Source organism: Tupaia chinensis, unplaced genomic scaffold, assembly GCF_000334495.1.
Source record: "Tupaia chinensis unplaced genomic scaffold, TupChi_1.0 Scaffold000206_1, whole genome shotgun sequence".
Classification (NCBI taxonomy): Eukaryota; Metazoa; Chordata; class Mammalia; order Scandentia; family Tupaiidae; genus Tupaia; species Tupaia belangeri.
Window position 1 is genome coordinate 5,193,597 of NW_006159681.1, and position 16,847 is coordinate 5,210,443.

General features: G+C 36.1%; 1 protein-coding gene across 4 annotated transcripts in view; it reads right to left on the bottom strand.

Moving 5' to 3' along the window:
• Window positions 1-3,481: 3,481 nt before the first annotated feature.
• Window positions 3,482-16,847, bottom strand: part of NETO1 (neuropilin and tolloid like 1) — a 134,901-nt gene continuing 121,535 nt past the window's right edge. The window contains exons 5-8 of one of the 4 annotated variants that reach the window (XM_027771335.1): window positions 14,904-15,017; window positions 6,975-7,533; window positions 5,902-5,976; window positions 3,482-5,023 (exon numbers count right to left, since the gene is read on the bottom strand). In XM_027771335.1, the coding sequence (XP_027627136.1) occupies window positions 5,916-5,976; window positions 6,975-7,533; window positions 14,904-15,017 (734 nt within the window). In that variant the 3' untranslated portion in view covers window positions 3,482-5,023; window positions 5,902-5,915. The remainder of the gene's footprint in view (window positions 5,024-5,901; window positions 5,977-6,974; window positions 7,534-14,903; window positions 15,018-16,847) is intronic. The other 3 variants (XM_006147230.2, XM_027771334.1, XM_006147229.2) reach the window with 3 other exon arrangements.

A 16,847-nucleotide genomic window follows, 5' to 3' on the forward strand; every position in this document is an offset into this window, starting at 1 on the left:
CCTCTTGGGATTTCGAGCACACACACATGCATCTGGAGTGATTTCCAAGCCACCAGGTCCAGGACTTCAACCATGGTCAGCTATGTAGGAGTCCAGAGCTTTAGCCATCATGTTACCTGCTGGTCCTAATATAAAATTGTTTTAATGTTTTAAAATAACTTATAGAGCATAATTCTTGGTTACTTCTAAACTGTGTGTTAGTACCTGTGATCATTAAAAAGGGGCATGAACAGAATTTTAAAAGAACAAATCACCATAAGCAGCATGCCTCAGAGTTTGGCAGGGTGGTAGAAGCTGAGACAGAACAAGTTGACTGCATAATTATTATGGCTACAAGGGAGTGATTTAACGACATGACCATACTGGTTCAGGAATAAGAACGTTCTGGAAACCAGCCCAAGCCAGTGATGAATGCCTGACAGACTGAGTTTATTCTTCCTAGCTCTGAAGAGTTAGAAGTATATGAAGAGACAATTTACCACTTTGACAACACATGAGAAGGTGCAGAACTGAAGGCGACATGCAGAATAATGAGCTAGGAGTGTCAGACATCATCAGTCATCTATAGCACGTTATTTTTATTATTTCATCTGATATAAAATGATTTGTTTGTCTTTTTTTATTATTTTTTTTAGGTTTAGCCAAGGGCCCATGTGCTAATGGAGAGAGACAGAGAGATGGAAAGTAAGACATTGTTTTTTAATAATAATATCTTTATTTGAAAGATACTATTAAGTTAGAGAAATCTGTAGTATGATTTAAACAAATGCATTGATAAAATGAATCAGGGTCACTTGAAATTAATAAAGGGCTCAGATTTATGGAACAGGCTTAAAAACCACGTCTCTGACTAGTTTTAACAAAATGGTTTTATTTTATTTAACTTTAAAAGGGGCTTGGGAAATATAAATTTATTGGATAACAGATGAACTCAAATCTTGTTTCTTTTATTCTTATAGCTATTGAACAATTTCTTGGCTGAGTCCTTCAGGCCAGACTGTGATAGACAGAAATGGACCAATAGAGGAGGATCCACAGGGAAGTCTGCACAGAAACTAGCTCTCCTCAGTGCTGTCAGACAAAACCTCCACTCACTTCTCGGAGCACATGGACTTAGGATTCAGAAACACTTTAAGATTTTATTTATTTAACCTCCCTCCAGAGTTGGAATCTGACATGATTCATTTTCACCATCAAAATATACAAACTTTACAATAAGAGAAGAAGATGCTATTATTTGTTTTACTGCCAAAGATCAACGAATTACTTGCTTTTATTTCAATAACGTTAATGAGAACCAGGACCATATTTTGCAAATTATTTTGGTATCTGGAGACTGAGAAAAACCAATTCATGGAATTTTTAAAAAAGCTATAAAATTTGACAAAAACACTCAATTTCTTAAGAGGAAAATATGGAAAGAGCTAATGCAATTGCTTAAGTAAATATTCAAATAAGGTTAAAGATCAACCTTTATTAAACACAGAATCACAGCTTATGGATTCAGTTAGACCCATTAAAGTACTCAGTAGAAAAAGAAAAAAGGGACACAGCAGAGGTGGATTGCCTATTGATGATAACTTGTATGACATCTTCAACTGGACTGGTGACAAACGCACCATGCTGAGTAGCTGTAATGTTGAACAGTAATTGAATGTATAAAATAGGTTTAAATAAAAATTTAAAAAATGACTGAAGTAATTTTGTGTTCTATAACAAGGAAAAAAGTAAATTTTTTTTTTTTAATTTTAGTCAGCAGAGCAGATCTTTTTGGGGTTACAGAAATGTTTTTAAACCAGATCGTGGTAATGGTCGTACAACTCTGTAAACTTAGTAAAAATCATTAAAGTGCACACTTAAATTGGATAGATTTCATGGTGTATAAATTATACCTCAATAAAGCTGTTAACAAAGGCAAAAAAATATGTGAAACAAAAAATCCGACATCTTTACAATGTGGATCATTCTCCTTAAGAGCCCAAAGATATTGATTTCCAATTATGTGTACAGCCACATTTTAATGATCTAATCAAATCAACGTTAGGTATGGCACATGGCAATATCCTGCGTAAAACTGGCATATGTATAAACACAGGTACCAAATTCCGATTTCCAAATTAGCAGACCAGTTTGAATCAGGCAATAAAATGCAGCTGGGTGGAAGCACAAAGCTTGCTTTGGGACTTCATAGTTTTGTGGGTGATTACAATATGCTGCCAAGACTTTGAAATGTGAATTCAAACATGGAAAAATAACATGAACAAATAGCCTTATCAAATTAACATAGCAGGCTAACTGAATAGATTACTTGTAAATGTTTTCTTGAATTAATATAGCATTTGCATTAGGAATATTTGAGTTCACTTTATCAAAAATATAATTATTTATTAAAAATACTTGATTTAAACATCTTAAAATGCCTTTCTTACCTACACGTGTCATTCCCTTTAGAATGTAGACCAAAGGTTGACAGTAAGGTGAAAATACTTAATGTATTATAGTTGCTAAATAATAGTTTTTAACACATGGATAGATTTCAATACTATCTTTTGAACAGGTACCTCCAGGATCCCCTAAGAACACTTCCCAGCCCTGCACCCTAAGATGCAACCTTTACTTACTGCCAGTGATGAACAGATGCCTCAAGAATGCTGCATTACCACTGAATTCCTTTCTTATTACAATGCTACCATTAATGAATAACTATATTATTTATTACCCATTAATAACCAACTTTATTATGTATGACCATTGTGGAAACCTAGTCTTCATCTAAAATATTTTGCTTACCCATGATGCTCTTGTGTATTAATTACACATAAGCTATCCATTCTTATCATCATACTTGGCTTAGTTTGGTGTTTTAAAAGAAAAGAATATTGCTAGGGGGTTTATTTGAAACAGAGTGCCAGCAAGTCTGTAGCATTTTGCATATTTAGGAAGAGCCGGAGGGGATGGGGACCTTGGGTATACAGGACAAGCAAAAGGTAAATTGTTCATCCAATTAATTTTCCTGTCTTTATTTATACTATAATAAAGTCTTGACAGGTTTATCACACTTTTTTAGATTATTCAATCAGCATTAAAAGGTTTTAGGAAGATTCCTAAATAAATAAAGCGATATAAAATATGGTTAATCATTTCAAAAAAAATTCTTTGGTGCATTAACTGTGAATTAAAAGTCATAAAAGTAACCTCGCAATAAATAGATCACTCAAGCCAGAAAAAAAAAAGAGTAAATTTTATCACAAGCAATGCATAGAAAAATATGCAGCATAACAATGAAAAATAATCTTTTTTCAGTGTGTTCAAAACTTTTTTTCTATTTACCAGTCTATCAAATTCCTGAAAGTGATTATTTCTGTAGGTTAACATTTGCTTAATACAGAGTTTTCAGAATTACTCTGATGGTTATTTGATTTATCTATTATAACAACTTATTTCCCATTGATTTCTTTTAATAACACATATAAAATTGAATTTCCAACATGGATATATGAGAGTGATTTATGTATTTGGCTTGTAAAACCTGCTTGAGTTGTAAGGTCTGAATTGTGGTAAATAAGACTGCTTTGCACTTTGAAGGACAGAATTCATTTCACTTGTAAAATCTAGTCGTTTGGAAAATGCTGGTAAGCGGATTTACAAGAACTCTGGCTTTCCAAATGTATTTTCTAAGAACACACATCGGTACTTTTAGGAGTATGCACTCACTGAATCCAGCTTTATAGAGTGTGTATACAATTCAACAGCGATTAAATATATTGTAGGATTTCACTTTATTTGTATGAAACACATCATAATCATGACGTTTCCAAGTATCGTATGTGTGCCTGAGTAGAAGAATAATTCAGAATGGTATAATTGAGGGCATTAAAGGGTCTGTGATTTTAAAGCATTTACAAAAGACTTTCCTATTCTAAAAGAACATATTCCATAAAATTTTAGAAATCAAATATTTGGGGAAGTAAACGTCAGTACTAAAGAATATCTTTTACCCTAAAAGGTGGAAAGAGTTGATAGAAAGTGTGTACTTCTGCCAGTCAGTTTCTTGTCCCACTAATAGAAGAAAACATTTCACTTAACTCAAGTTAGGAAATTATTGTACATTTTATATATCTTTATATAAAAAGTTACAAGTAGCAAGCATATGACACAAAGAAATGGAATAATAACAGCAGTATTGGAGAATGCATGCTTTTTACAATGTGTCTAATAAAAAGGATATTTTCCCAACTCAAATATCCAGTACTGACATGCAGGGAATTTTCTCAAACTGTCAATTCAGTCATATTGCTAAGTGCTTAATCAAAAACATTTCTATTGTAGGGTATGAAAGGCAAAATACCTGGTTTCAAAAACTATTTCTGAAACACAGTATTTTCCTTTGCTATAAAACAAAAATGTAATTAAGGACATGTGGGAAAGATCAAAAATGAGATTTTTTTTATTGCAATCTAGTAGTTTTACTCGTTACTCTTTGCTGCACTTAAATATAATATGACAACAGGTGTGTATCGTCCGTAAAACCTCTAGCTGGTGTTTCCACGGTCCACAGCCTCACTTTTCGCTGTAGCGTGTTCAAAATCACCCGGAAGCCACTATTCTCAAGCAGTCTATATAATGAAAACAATGCACATGGAGTACATCCAGGTTGGTGTTTCCACACGTCACACAATACACGATTAGATAACGAAGACATGAAACAACACGGAAACGAAAGTGACGCTGAGAGGAAAAGAAAAGTTGGGATAGTCTTAATCAGGAACTAACTTCTTCTTCAAGTTTCCAGTTAATCTCAAAATGTATTTAAAAACTAAGGAGCACTTGGTGGCCAGCAACCAAATTACGAAATGAACATATCATTGTGCAGCGGGGATGTCTTGCCGAAGGAATGACAAAGGTCTGTGATTCTTAAGTTTGGATAAAGGCAGTGGAATGAGTTTAGAAATAGGTCCACTTTTCACAATTCACTATAGAATTTTCTGTTCACAGTCCCCATGTGTGTATAAATAGTTCTTCTCTGAAAATAAAACACAGTTAAAACATTTTCTCCCAATGAAAACTGCACACACGTACACCAATTGATCAAGGTAATATAAAGCATGGAAATGCATTCACCTAATTCAAGAATAGTTGATAGGCTTGAAGAGTTTTGAAGGTATTAGCTGTCGAGCAAATTTAATTGGAGACGACTTAGGCTAACATAGCTAAAGACTATCAAGAGCCAAAAAGCAAAGCCACTGTGATAGCTGATGACAATATAGATGTGCACACAGACAACTGGTATAGACGAAACCTTTGACATTGTCAAGCATTCAAATTTTAGGTTATAAAATTTGACATAACATGCTGCATTTAATTTCGATGAGATCAGCCATACATTCATGCAAAAATAAGAGTGCATAAATGGTATAAGTACCACCTAATACTTAGTGTATGAGTTTTTAGTAGAATGTTGCCAAATTACATGAGCAAAGTAATTACCAGTTTTACATATTGACTTCAGTTAGACTGAGACTGAATATTCTGTATTTTTAAAAAAATTATTTTAAAAGGTTTGGCATTCTTCTGGTATTTCTTTGACGAGAGTTTATTAAGTTTAGTATCTTTACCTTCAAACATGTAAAATGTAGCTTATTAATTCAACATCCTTTTAATAACATTTTAGTACAATGCTTGATGGTAAGATTAACATTCATTTTAAAGATCTGTAAGCTAAGAATCATCTCCTTATTAGCTCTGAATCCATCAAGTGTCTAATTATGAAATGTCATGAAACACAGATCTCAAGAAATGAATAAATAGCACATTCCCTTAAAAACTACAAGACAATTGCAACAAAACAAAACAAAACAGAATACAACAGAGTGGGAGAAGGAACCAAGGGCATTTGCTTACCTTGAATTTTCTTTTTAGACCCTAGTTGTGTTGTATTCAGATTCATGTTTGCTTAGAGACCCAATGAGGCAGAACCTGGAATGTTATGGCTATTTCATTCAATAAAGTAATATTTGCACAAAAATAAATATATGCACACAAATATTTACTTAAAAGCATTTCTAAAATTCATAAAATTGTGGAAATAGACTTTTCTTGATCAGCATGCAAAATATATTAAATCAACTAAAATACTTTAGGTTTTGAGAATATATAATGAATAGTGAAAGTATGTAAATTTATATGACAAATTAAAAGCTAGAAAACATGCAATACAAAGCATAAGTAGACTGGGATTATCAAATTTAAAATAACTTTTCTAAATTTAAATTTTCTTTCCTCCAAGTTTACTCACTTCAGAGTTAGTAATACAATATAGATAATATTGTATTTATATTTAGAAAAACTAAGTTAACGTTTCTACTAATTCTTGCTATGTTAAAAAATAAGTGTTTAGTATTTAAGTATATCATGCTATGATATGTAATTTGTACTATAAGTATCTGGTAAAATATGAAGAAAAATATTCTCATTTTCATACCCAAAATAAAAACATTGTATTGCAAAATATGTTATTTTTGCATTAAAATTATTCGACAAGATGGGATAGCCATCTTGTTAAGGCAGTTGTTTCCAAATATCATGTCATATGTTGAAATATATAAATATTGATGGGAGTAACTTCTATGACCATGTGTAGGCAAATCAGCAATATAAATCTTATTACAAATTAAAACCATACTTTTTTGCAGAAATAAATATTTGTATATGTAGAGACATAGATTAAATATCTTTGGTGTGTGTGTGTGTGCGTGTGTGTGCTCACACACATTTACACAAGGTGCGCATTTACGTGATTTAGGGACAGTATGGGTAGCACTGAAAAGGAAATAGAAGGAAAAATGTTGAGACACTATGGTTTCAATCATTAATTAAAGGGAAACTGAAATATGGAGACATAAGAGAACATAATATCCTGGAAGGATTTCAGTCCTCAGGTTATAGTTGTCATCAAAAAATCTATGGATACTGACCGCTGGACGGCTTTGTCGTGTCTGGACAGCCTGTGACTCGTGGTCGGCACCTCCTCGATTTCGTCTATGTCACAGGTCTCGGTAGCATCTTGGGAGTAGTTGTGTTTCATGACAAGGATATTTCTTCGGTTCATGGGTGGGATGAGGGGCTTGACGGGCGGCGCGGGCATTTCTGTCAAGATGGAAGCATCTCTTGTGCTGAGGTTACTGCGGCTGCCTTTAGTGCTGGACAGTTGAGATCCACAGTGATGGTCGTGAACGCATTTGGAAGATGACCTCCGCAGTTTATGGTAGTTTTCCAAGTCGTCCGCCACGTCTGCGAAGTCAGCCGTGGCCCCTGTCCCTCTGAGCGTGCACAGCTCATAGTGAGGAGGTTCAAAGACCTCCTGGAACACGGTCTGGTCAAAGTCTGATTTCCTTTGGACATACTTTTTACGAGGCTGTTTGATCTGTACAATGACAGAAATGATAATAAGGATGATCACGATGCAGGAAGTCACGCCAATCACAGTCCCACTGGTATTGGTCAGCTGGTCCAGCAGGCTGGTGTTCCTCTTCTCTATAGGTCGGAAACAGCAAAGACAACAAACGGACAGAACAAGAAACAACCCACCACACGTTAATACTGCAGTCAAAGGCATACGAGAACTCTCAGATAAAATAAGCTGAGCATAGAATTGTTACAGGCTTAAAGTAGCATCAGAAATTTAAAAATAAATGAAAAGTCTCACTTTCCACAGAGGCCCTAACTTTCTAATCTTCCAGCTTTAAAAGCAGTCCTTCCTCCCAGAGATTCTAGCCAGGGATGGCAAGCAACAGACAAGTGTGCATGTGCACACAGGCACATGTGAAATTTATATGAAAAACCTCTAAAATGCTTAGCGTGACATTGGAAATGAACTGGCCTTTCTATCAGCAGAACACTCTTCTCTTCTCGTAGCTGTAAGAAAACCATGAACTGCACTACTGGTAACATGAGTCTGTCCTTTGTACTTGTTGGTGACAGGGGTAACTGACGTCAAAGTAGCAATATTGTGTTACCAAAAGGCCATTCATTTTGACTTCAAGACAGACCCTTTCATAATAGTGGCATGAGGGCCTGCATGAGCTTCCCCACATGAGATAACCAAAATTGGCAAAAGATACTTTAAAAATGCAACCTTTTAAAGTACAGCTTGATGAAACTTGACAATTGTCCTAAGCAAGTGAATATACCTTGATTTAAACAAATCTACATTTCTTTGGGAACACAGAGTTGTAGCATTGGAGTCCCACCTGGCTCCCTCTGCCTTCATTCCTTCATGAGCAATGTGGTCTCCTCTATTTAAGGTGGGCGGAGAACACTGGGCTGCCAGTCCCAGCAGCACCCAGTCTGAGAGCTGCAGTGTTACAGTATCTCCCCAGGAGTGTCAGGCTGCCAGCATTTTTCAGCCCTCTCCCCTCCCCTAGGACCCATGTTGCAGGCATGCACTTCCAGCCAGAGTGGTGGAGATGCATGGCTCCCTTTCTCCTCCCCATCCCCACTTGTGGGGCAGAAGCTAGGCACCAGCAAAGCCTATTGCAGATGCTGGGCTCCATTCTCACTGGCCCCAGCTCTCTCACAGAGGGGAACGGCTTCGAGTGCCAAGTAGGGAAGACCAGATGTCACCATCCTCACTCAGAGACTGTTCACAAAGCAATGGTGTCACTCTGGGAGAAGTGGTCACTGTCCTGGCACCCTTCTGGAGCAGAACGTTTTCTTGGAAAGAGAGTCAAGCTACAAGAATAGAGATACCATAGCTTTCACCAAAGGAAGCTAATTTATTTTGGGATAGAATGTGTATAATCTCCAGGGTAAGGATAATCTCAAAAAAACTACTGTTTTTAGGGGCCAGCAGGTGGTGTGGTGGTTAAGGCACTGGACAATCCCACATGACCGACCAGGGTTTGAGTCCTGAATCTGGTGGTTTGCTTTCTCACTTCCTTTCTCTCTCACTCTCACCCTCTGTCTCTCTCTGGTCAAATAAAAAATAAATGAATGAATAAATGAAAAAATAAAATAAATAATTATTTTAAAAAAAAAACTACTGTTTTTATTACTTTATGGAAAGCAAATAAAAAGAGTCTGTTAGTGTCTAAATAGCAACATGCCAAACCTTAGAAAATCTAAAAGTTTAACAGAACGAGCCAGGAAAGTAAGAGTTGAAAAGAGTCCTCCTGGGTTGGACTCAAAGGCTACCTTTTCTGTGAATTGAATTCGGTTGGGTCAGATTGTGAAACACCTTAGGTCCTGGACAATGTCAAAAACATTTGAAACTGGGTGTGATAATAATAGCAGTAGATCACTAAACAGAGAGAAAAGGAAAAGCAACAGAGAGAGCTGCTAGACCCATGGCACCATCCTAGGGTGACAGCTCGCACAGCCAGGGTCTCTGGAGTGCAGCATCGGAGGCTGAACTGAACTAATCCAACCAACCACATTTATAAACACACAAAACCAAATAAACAGGAAAACTACAATAAGCCCTGGGGAGGAGGAATTCCATGTCCAAAGTGGCTAGCATACACTATCTAACTTGTCCAGTTTCTAACAAAGTTGTACATGGCAAGGTAGGAAACAGGAAATGCAATTTATACACAGAAAATGCCGGAAGCAGATGAAGACAGTACCTTGGAGAGGGCCAGATACCAGACTTAGCAGACTAAGATTTCATAGCAGCTATAATCAAGATGCTTAAGGAAGTAAACAGACTGTGATTAAAGAAATTCCAGGAGATGAGAACAATACCTCATCAAATAGTGTACATCAACAGAGACTGAAATTGTAAGAGAGAAAAATGAAAATCCTTGAGTCAAACCGTGTAATCACTGAAATGGAAATTTCCGAGTGTGACTCATCAGCATTTCAGCTGAAAAAAAGAAAGTATCAGCAAACTTTAACATAAAGGGATTAAAAATGATGCAATCTGAAGAAGAGTTAAAAAAATACAGGAAAATTAACAGGGCCTCAGAAAACTGTGGGAAATCATTAAGCACAGCAACATAATGCAGGGGAATATAGAAGGAAAGGAGAGAGAATAAGAGATAAAAGCATTCAGAAACTACAGGCTACAAACTTCCCAGACAACAGGAAAATGAACTCGAGTTCAGCACACTGCAGGCAGGACACAGACAAAGCATCTATAACAAGACTTACAGTATTAAAGATGTCAAAAACGAAGGTACAGAGAAATTCTTGAAAGGGACATATAATATTAAAAATGCTTAAAAAAAAGAAAAAGAAGCTACAAAGATAGAGAGGAAATAATGAAAGTAACAAATAAAATAAAACAACTCATCACATAGAAAGGAGCAACTACAGCTGACTTGTCATCATGGGGATCTGGAGGGAGTTCGATGGCATATTGACCGTGCTGAAAGCTTAGGCAAAACAAAACAAGCAACAAACCTGTCAACCACAACTGTGATATCCAATAAAACCACTTTTAAAAATGAAATGGAATCGTTGCCAGAAACACAAAAATGAAAGTAATTTGATATTCAAAAAGCTGCCTCAAAAGAAGGTAGTGAAAGAAATTCTTTGAGTTGAAAATAAGTAACCTCAGAAAGTAATCCAAAAAATATTAAAAAAAAAAACTAAAGGCAATATAATAAACAGGCAAATAAATATGGCCAATTATGTAGATAATTATGTAGAAGAGTGCCATATTACTTTTACATTCCTCATTTAACTTTTTAGAAAAGTAATGTTGTGTGTATATAAATGTGTTGTTTTGCCTAGAACTTATAAAAATGTGCCCCTAACCACAAAACTAGTAGAAAACATAGGGGAAACTTAAGGACATTGGGCTAGGCAAAGATTTCTTAAATAAGATTCCTAAGGTTTGTTGGTAGGAATGTAAGTTAGTCTAATCTCTTTGGAAAACAATATGGATATTTCTCAAAAATTTACAAATAGAAATTCCATATGACCCAGCAATCCCATTCCTTGGTATCTTCCCAAAGAATAAGACAACACTCATTGGAAAGACATCTTTACACCTATTTTTATTGCAGCATTATTTATAATTGCTAAAATGTGGAACCAACCTCAGTTCCAAAATTTGATGACTGAGTCGGAAAACTGTGGCACATAGATATTATGGAATATCACACAGCTGTAAGAAACAATGAGATCCCATGTTGCACTTAAAATAGACGAATATAGAAGACTGAAGGCTTAGTGAGGGGAGCTATATTTTAAAAGACATACATTGTATATCCCTACTCAACTTGTTCTGGGTATCTGCACTTTACAGCAGAGGCTGAGAGATCTGAAGAGATGGTGGATTGTGTCGCTGTGGAGGCTAGTGACAGGAGGAGGGAAAGGAGTTAGGAGGGAGTGGGTGGTGGATAGTGAATGTAAGACAAAAAAAGCAAGAACAAATTATAAATGATAAACTTACGTTTACAATTTTAGAAAGAGAAAAACAATTCAAAACTTTTTTTTGCATTGTCTTAAGGAGTGCACAATAGTGCGTATTTGTTAACCTGTCATAAAAATAGCACTTTTCCTAAAAGAAAGGCCTGACGAATGTGCACAATGTTTACAATCTTTTGCAAAATTGTAGTATTGCAGTGAAATTTTTAGTCAGTGTTTTTTTTTAAATACTGCATAAAGTTCTTTTCAAAGTAATATAATTGGTGATACCAGTAAAAAGAAAGCAGGTGAAAATGAAACTATTATTGGAGAAAGGAAATAAAACCGAGGGTAAAGCAAATTTACAAAAAACAATGAAGACCAGAAATTGTACGTAGAAAGTCATATAGCAAACTATACTAATATAAACTCCTCTTTTCCTTTCTCAAATTCTTTAAAAGACGTAAAATTAGTTAAAATAATACTTATTCCAATGTATTGTTGGGTTTGTAACACAATAAATGTAATAGCACAAAAATAATAGGAAAAAGAGAGAGAGAATAGAACTATATATGAATAATGTTTGTATAGTTCACTAGAATGGAATTAGTATAATTCATTAAATCTGAAATATATCCTGAGAAGTTAAGCTATCTATATACTCTAAGTCCTAAAGCAGCCACTAACAAAGTCACTAAAAGTACCAACAGGTGACCTGGTGGTTAAGGCAGTTTGATCCCACGTGGCTAACTGTGCAGTTCGAATCTTGGACCCAGTGACTTGAAAACAACTCCCAGGCATGTTTACATGCATGCCTAAAATCTTGATGGGAGAATGGAGGAGAAAGGACTCCAGCGTGGCCATCTCCCCCTTGAAGGTGCTTTCTTAATTACTTTCCTTCTGTCTCTGGTGAGTGTATGTGTCCCATAGCAAACAATAATAATAATAATAGTAATAAATGAACTAAAATATATATTGAAATGTCATTCAAAAAATTAGAGTGTCACATAATGCAGATTAAAGCAATAAAATAATAGAGGGAAAATATACAAAACATATAGAAAATAAAAAGTAGAATGGTAGATGCAATTTAACTCTATTGACAACAGTATTAAATATTAATTGATTAAACAACCCAGTGTAAAGGCAGAGATTGTCAGACTGGACAAAATGAAGATCCAACTAAAGACTTGTCTACAGAAGAAACACCTCATGTTCAAAGACACGGACAGACTGAAAGTACGGGGATGAGAATAAAACATGGGAACCGCAATCATAAGACTCTGGAGTGGCTATGTATATTAATGTTCTACAAAATATACCTAAGACAAAAATGTAACAACATTTTAAGATAGCTTTTTGTTTGTTTGTTTTTCGCTTTTGTTTTTTCATTTGCTATAGGGCAGATGGGCTCACTGGGGAGCGATAGAAGGACAGGGAAGTGAGAAAGCACCTCCAGGGGAGACATGGGCCACACACCGGTCCTCTCGTGATTTCAGGGAGCACACATGTTTTCAGGCCACCACGTCTGAGATTCAAATGGCTGTCAGCCATGTGGGGTCCAGTTGCCTTAACCATAATGCCACCAACTAGCCTTAAAATGGTTTTATAGTGGGACCAGCAGTTAACATAATGGCTATGTCACTGGACTCTCAAGTAGTCCACTGTGGTTTGAGTCCCGGACCTGGTAGCTTAAACTCACGTCAGGCGCGTGTGCGTGTGCGCTCAAGATCCCAAGAGAAGAATGGAGGAGCAGGGATTGCGGCGTGGCCATCCCCCCAGGAGGTGATTTCTCTCTTTCTGTCTCTCTGTCTCTCTCTGTCTTTCTGGCAAGTGCATATGCCCTAAGCAAAAAAATCTCTCAAAAAAATGGCTTTATAGTAATAAAAACTTTTCAGGAAGATATAACAATTACAACCATATAGGGACCAAACAAACCAAGCTAAAAAATATCTCAAACAAAAAGCAATTCTATAAAGAATCAAAGAGAGAAGCATACAGTTCGATCATAATAGTTGAGAAGTTTAATACTCATTCTTAATAATGAATAAAAAAATGAGAGAGGATCAAAAGGGAAACAGAAAATGGGAGCAATGCTATAAAGCTACTAGGCAGGTATGTATAGAACAACCGACTCAACAGCAAATACACTCTCTCTTCAAGGACACGAGGAACACATTTTAGGCTACACCACAAGCTTTGTCATAAAGTGAATGCTAATAAATGAGAAATGCTTGCAATCATAAAAAGTATTTTATCCCACCACAAGGGGGTGAATTAAAAATCAAAAGAATGGTTCTACTCTCTGAAGAAAGTGACCCTGGACTTTGCTAGTGCATATCAACGCACATCTTCTTGATTGAGACTCATGTCAAATATTCGTTGCAAATATGGCAACAAATTGACCATGGGCAAGCAAGGCCAGTGGTGACTCTAACCATTAACAGTGCCATATTGAGATAGCTCAGAAACGATTGCATTCTCTACCTATTCAGAAGTGGTGGCTTGGGTACAAAGTAATCATTGCCAACACCCTACCGGGGAGATAGCCAATACTGGGAAATAGCTGATATTGGCCCTGCATTTTTATTGACTGTAAGAAACACCGGCTACTATGGGAATGCTTCTCTGCTCCTACCTGCGGAGGAATTGAAATAGGTAATACTGGACTTTAAGCATGGAAGAGTTATTGGCCTGTTTAATCTTCTTTGCAAATTGTTTAATATCGAATCTGAATAGAAACTTCTATACAGCACTTACAATCTAACTAAAATTCTCAACATGCCTAACTGAGCCAAGAAACCTGTCTGCAAAACAAATCTTTGTGTGCAGGCTAGAGAAGGAGACAGGAGCACTGGGAGCTATTTTTGTTCGAAAGGAAGAAAAGCCTCGTGGTTGGTTGCAAAATTGAAGTGAAATTAAGTGGCTGGAAGTACTTGAAAGCACAAATGCTTCTTCAATACATTTGATCTCTAGAACAGGTACACAAAGTCCGAGGAAGACGAAGTGTTAGAATAAATGAGAGATGCAGTCACAAATTAAAGGGTACCAGGTACGATAGGAAAGCAAAGCACTGTGCTAAAAGCTCCAATCTTTACCATGGCTCTGCAGACTCTAATATGTCTTTTAAAAATGATTATTACTTATTTATTTTAATTTGACCAGAAAAGGACAGAGTGAGAGAGAAAGAGAGAGAGGGAAAGTGAAAAAGCAAGCTGCCAGGTCTGGGACTTGAACCACAGTTGGTCATCTTGGAGTCCAGCACCCTTAACCACCATGCCACCTGCTGGCCCCTCTAATATGTCTTTAATGAGTATTCAAGTGTTGGGGAGAGTCCACTGTGCATTCATGAATGAAGATACCCCTGGATACCACACAAGTAATGACAAAGTAAAATGCTTACAGAATCAATTATGAGACATGCACTGAATTCATAAAAGCCACAATATACTCTCAAAATAAATTAAAAAAAATTAAAAAGCGTAACACATACAAACTTCCTTCCCACTTCATGCACTCGGGAATTTGCAATGTCAGGGACTAAGCATTACCTTTACAATGATTTTCATCCCAAGGGTACACACAGTTCTGGAGTCCATTGCAGACCAAGGTATTGTTTATACACATGTTACTGTGGCAGAAGAACGTGTTGCCTTCACAAGGAGCTAGACACAAGAAGACAAGAAAGGGAGTTATAACTGACGCTCAGCAGTAAATCACTCCCTCTGCAAATCTAACAATAAAAAGATTAGAATGATAATTTGCCTTCAAATCGAGATGAATGACCTGCCATGAGACTGAGTGCTGCAGTGGTAATTGTATTGTGCTTCTAACCAAGCTGGCATTAACCTAGAGAGGCTCAGCTTACACCACCACCGATGGGGTCTTTTCCGTTGTCAAAATGAAGGACATTACCCGTGCAGGTTACTTTTTCTTTTTTTTTTTTTTTTTTAGTTAGTACATTCACTTAGTCAATCATAAGTGGCTACTATCATGCATGTATAAAAATGCTTTCACTGTGGAAAAACATGTCATTGACTCTTAAATAATATATGCTTTCTAAGTACTAGTAAAAATATATGTGAAACCAAATTCTTTAACATCACTTAGGAATATGAAAAAACAAAGAACGCCATGGAAGATCAGAACCAGGGAAAAATTAATCCTGAACAACACGAGAAAAATATATGTTGTGCCTATGCATATTTAATACTCATGTGGTGATGTGAGCTGCCGAACATGCATGTTGTAGTGACTTGAGATGCAACAACCATAATCTCTAGGTTCCAGCGCACGTGTTCACATTGGGAGGTAAAATGAGAGCTCTAAGAAGGTGTGAAACCTGGTTAGGTAATTAGGAGCTATGAGGAGTTTAATATGGCAACATAGATTTACATATGATTTCAATATTAGGGCACAGTGAACGTCTAAAACAGCCAGTCTCTGTGGTAATACTGCATCATGGACAGCAGTTTACACAGCACACTTTAACTAACTTTGGTTAGCCCACCCATGGTCGTGTGTGGTGGCCAATGCTGCTACCGGGCAGGCTGAAGCCACATGGGATTCCCAGACTGGGTTTCTTCCTAGCCTTCCCTAGAAGCCAGGCATGGGGGTACATGTTGCAGTCCCAGCTCTTTGGGGGGCAGGAGGATCACAATGCAATGAGATTCTGTCAAACAAAGAAGTATCAACTAACTTTTGTTTTTCAGTGTATTCACCCCATATGTTTCATAAAACGTAATTTTACTGTTCAGTTTTCTCGGTAACAGTTTTATAGTCATCTTAAGTACAAACATCTTAAAAAGTTTAAATTACAAGAGAACAATAGAGAGGCAGGACATTAGTGAGAAACAGATATGGCTTATTACCTGTTGATGAGGACAGGTATAGTATTCTCAACTGGATTGATCTGAGAAGTATTTCATGATAGGCAAAGTCTTTTTATAAGCAAAATGAGAAATAGCGATTGACTGTTTTAAAAATTAATTAGAATAATAATAATAATGATTGGAGAAAACATAGAAAAGATATTGAATGTTGAAGCGGGGAGATTAATGTCTCTGTATTTACTGACATGCATGGCATTCCCTTTTGAAAAAGCAATGTAATACACTGTAAAGTTATATGTAATCCAATGTAATATAAAGAAGATTATGATGATAATAAAAAATTTTAAAAAGTTTAAATTACATACAAAATACATTTCCTAGTTTATCAGTAAAGACATGTTCATTATCAACACTATCTAAACACTGAAGTCAAGTTCTAATGGATATATTTTTTTTCTTTCAAAACTATAGTAAATTTCATACATTTTAAAAAGTAGCTTCCTTACTGTAGTCTCTATATTAATTAAAATCATCACACAAATGCCTTGCATGAGGCAATTTAGTATATTTTAACACTTCCCAAAAAAATATCCTTAAAAAACAACACTCAGCTCCTGAAACATCACAAGGAGAGCAAGGATTTAGCTAACCCCACACAGTGAT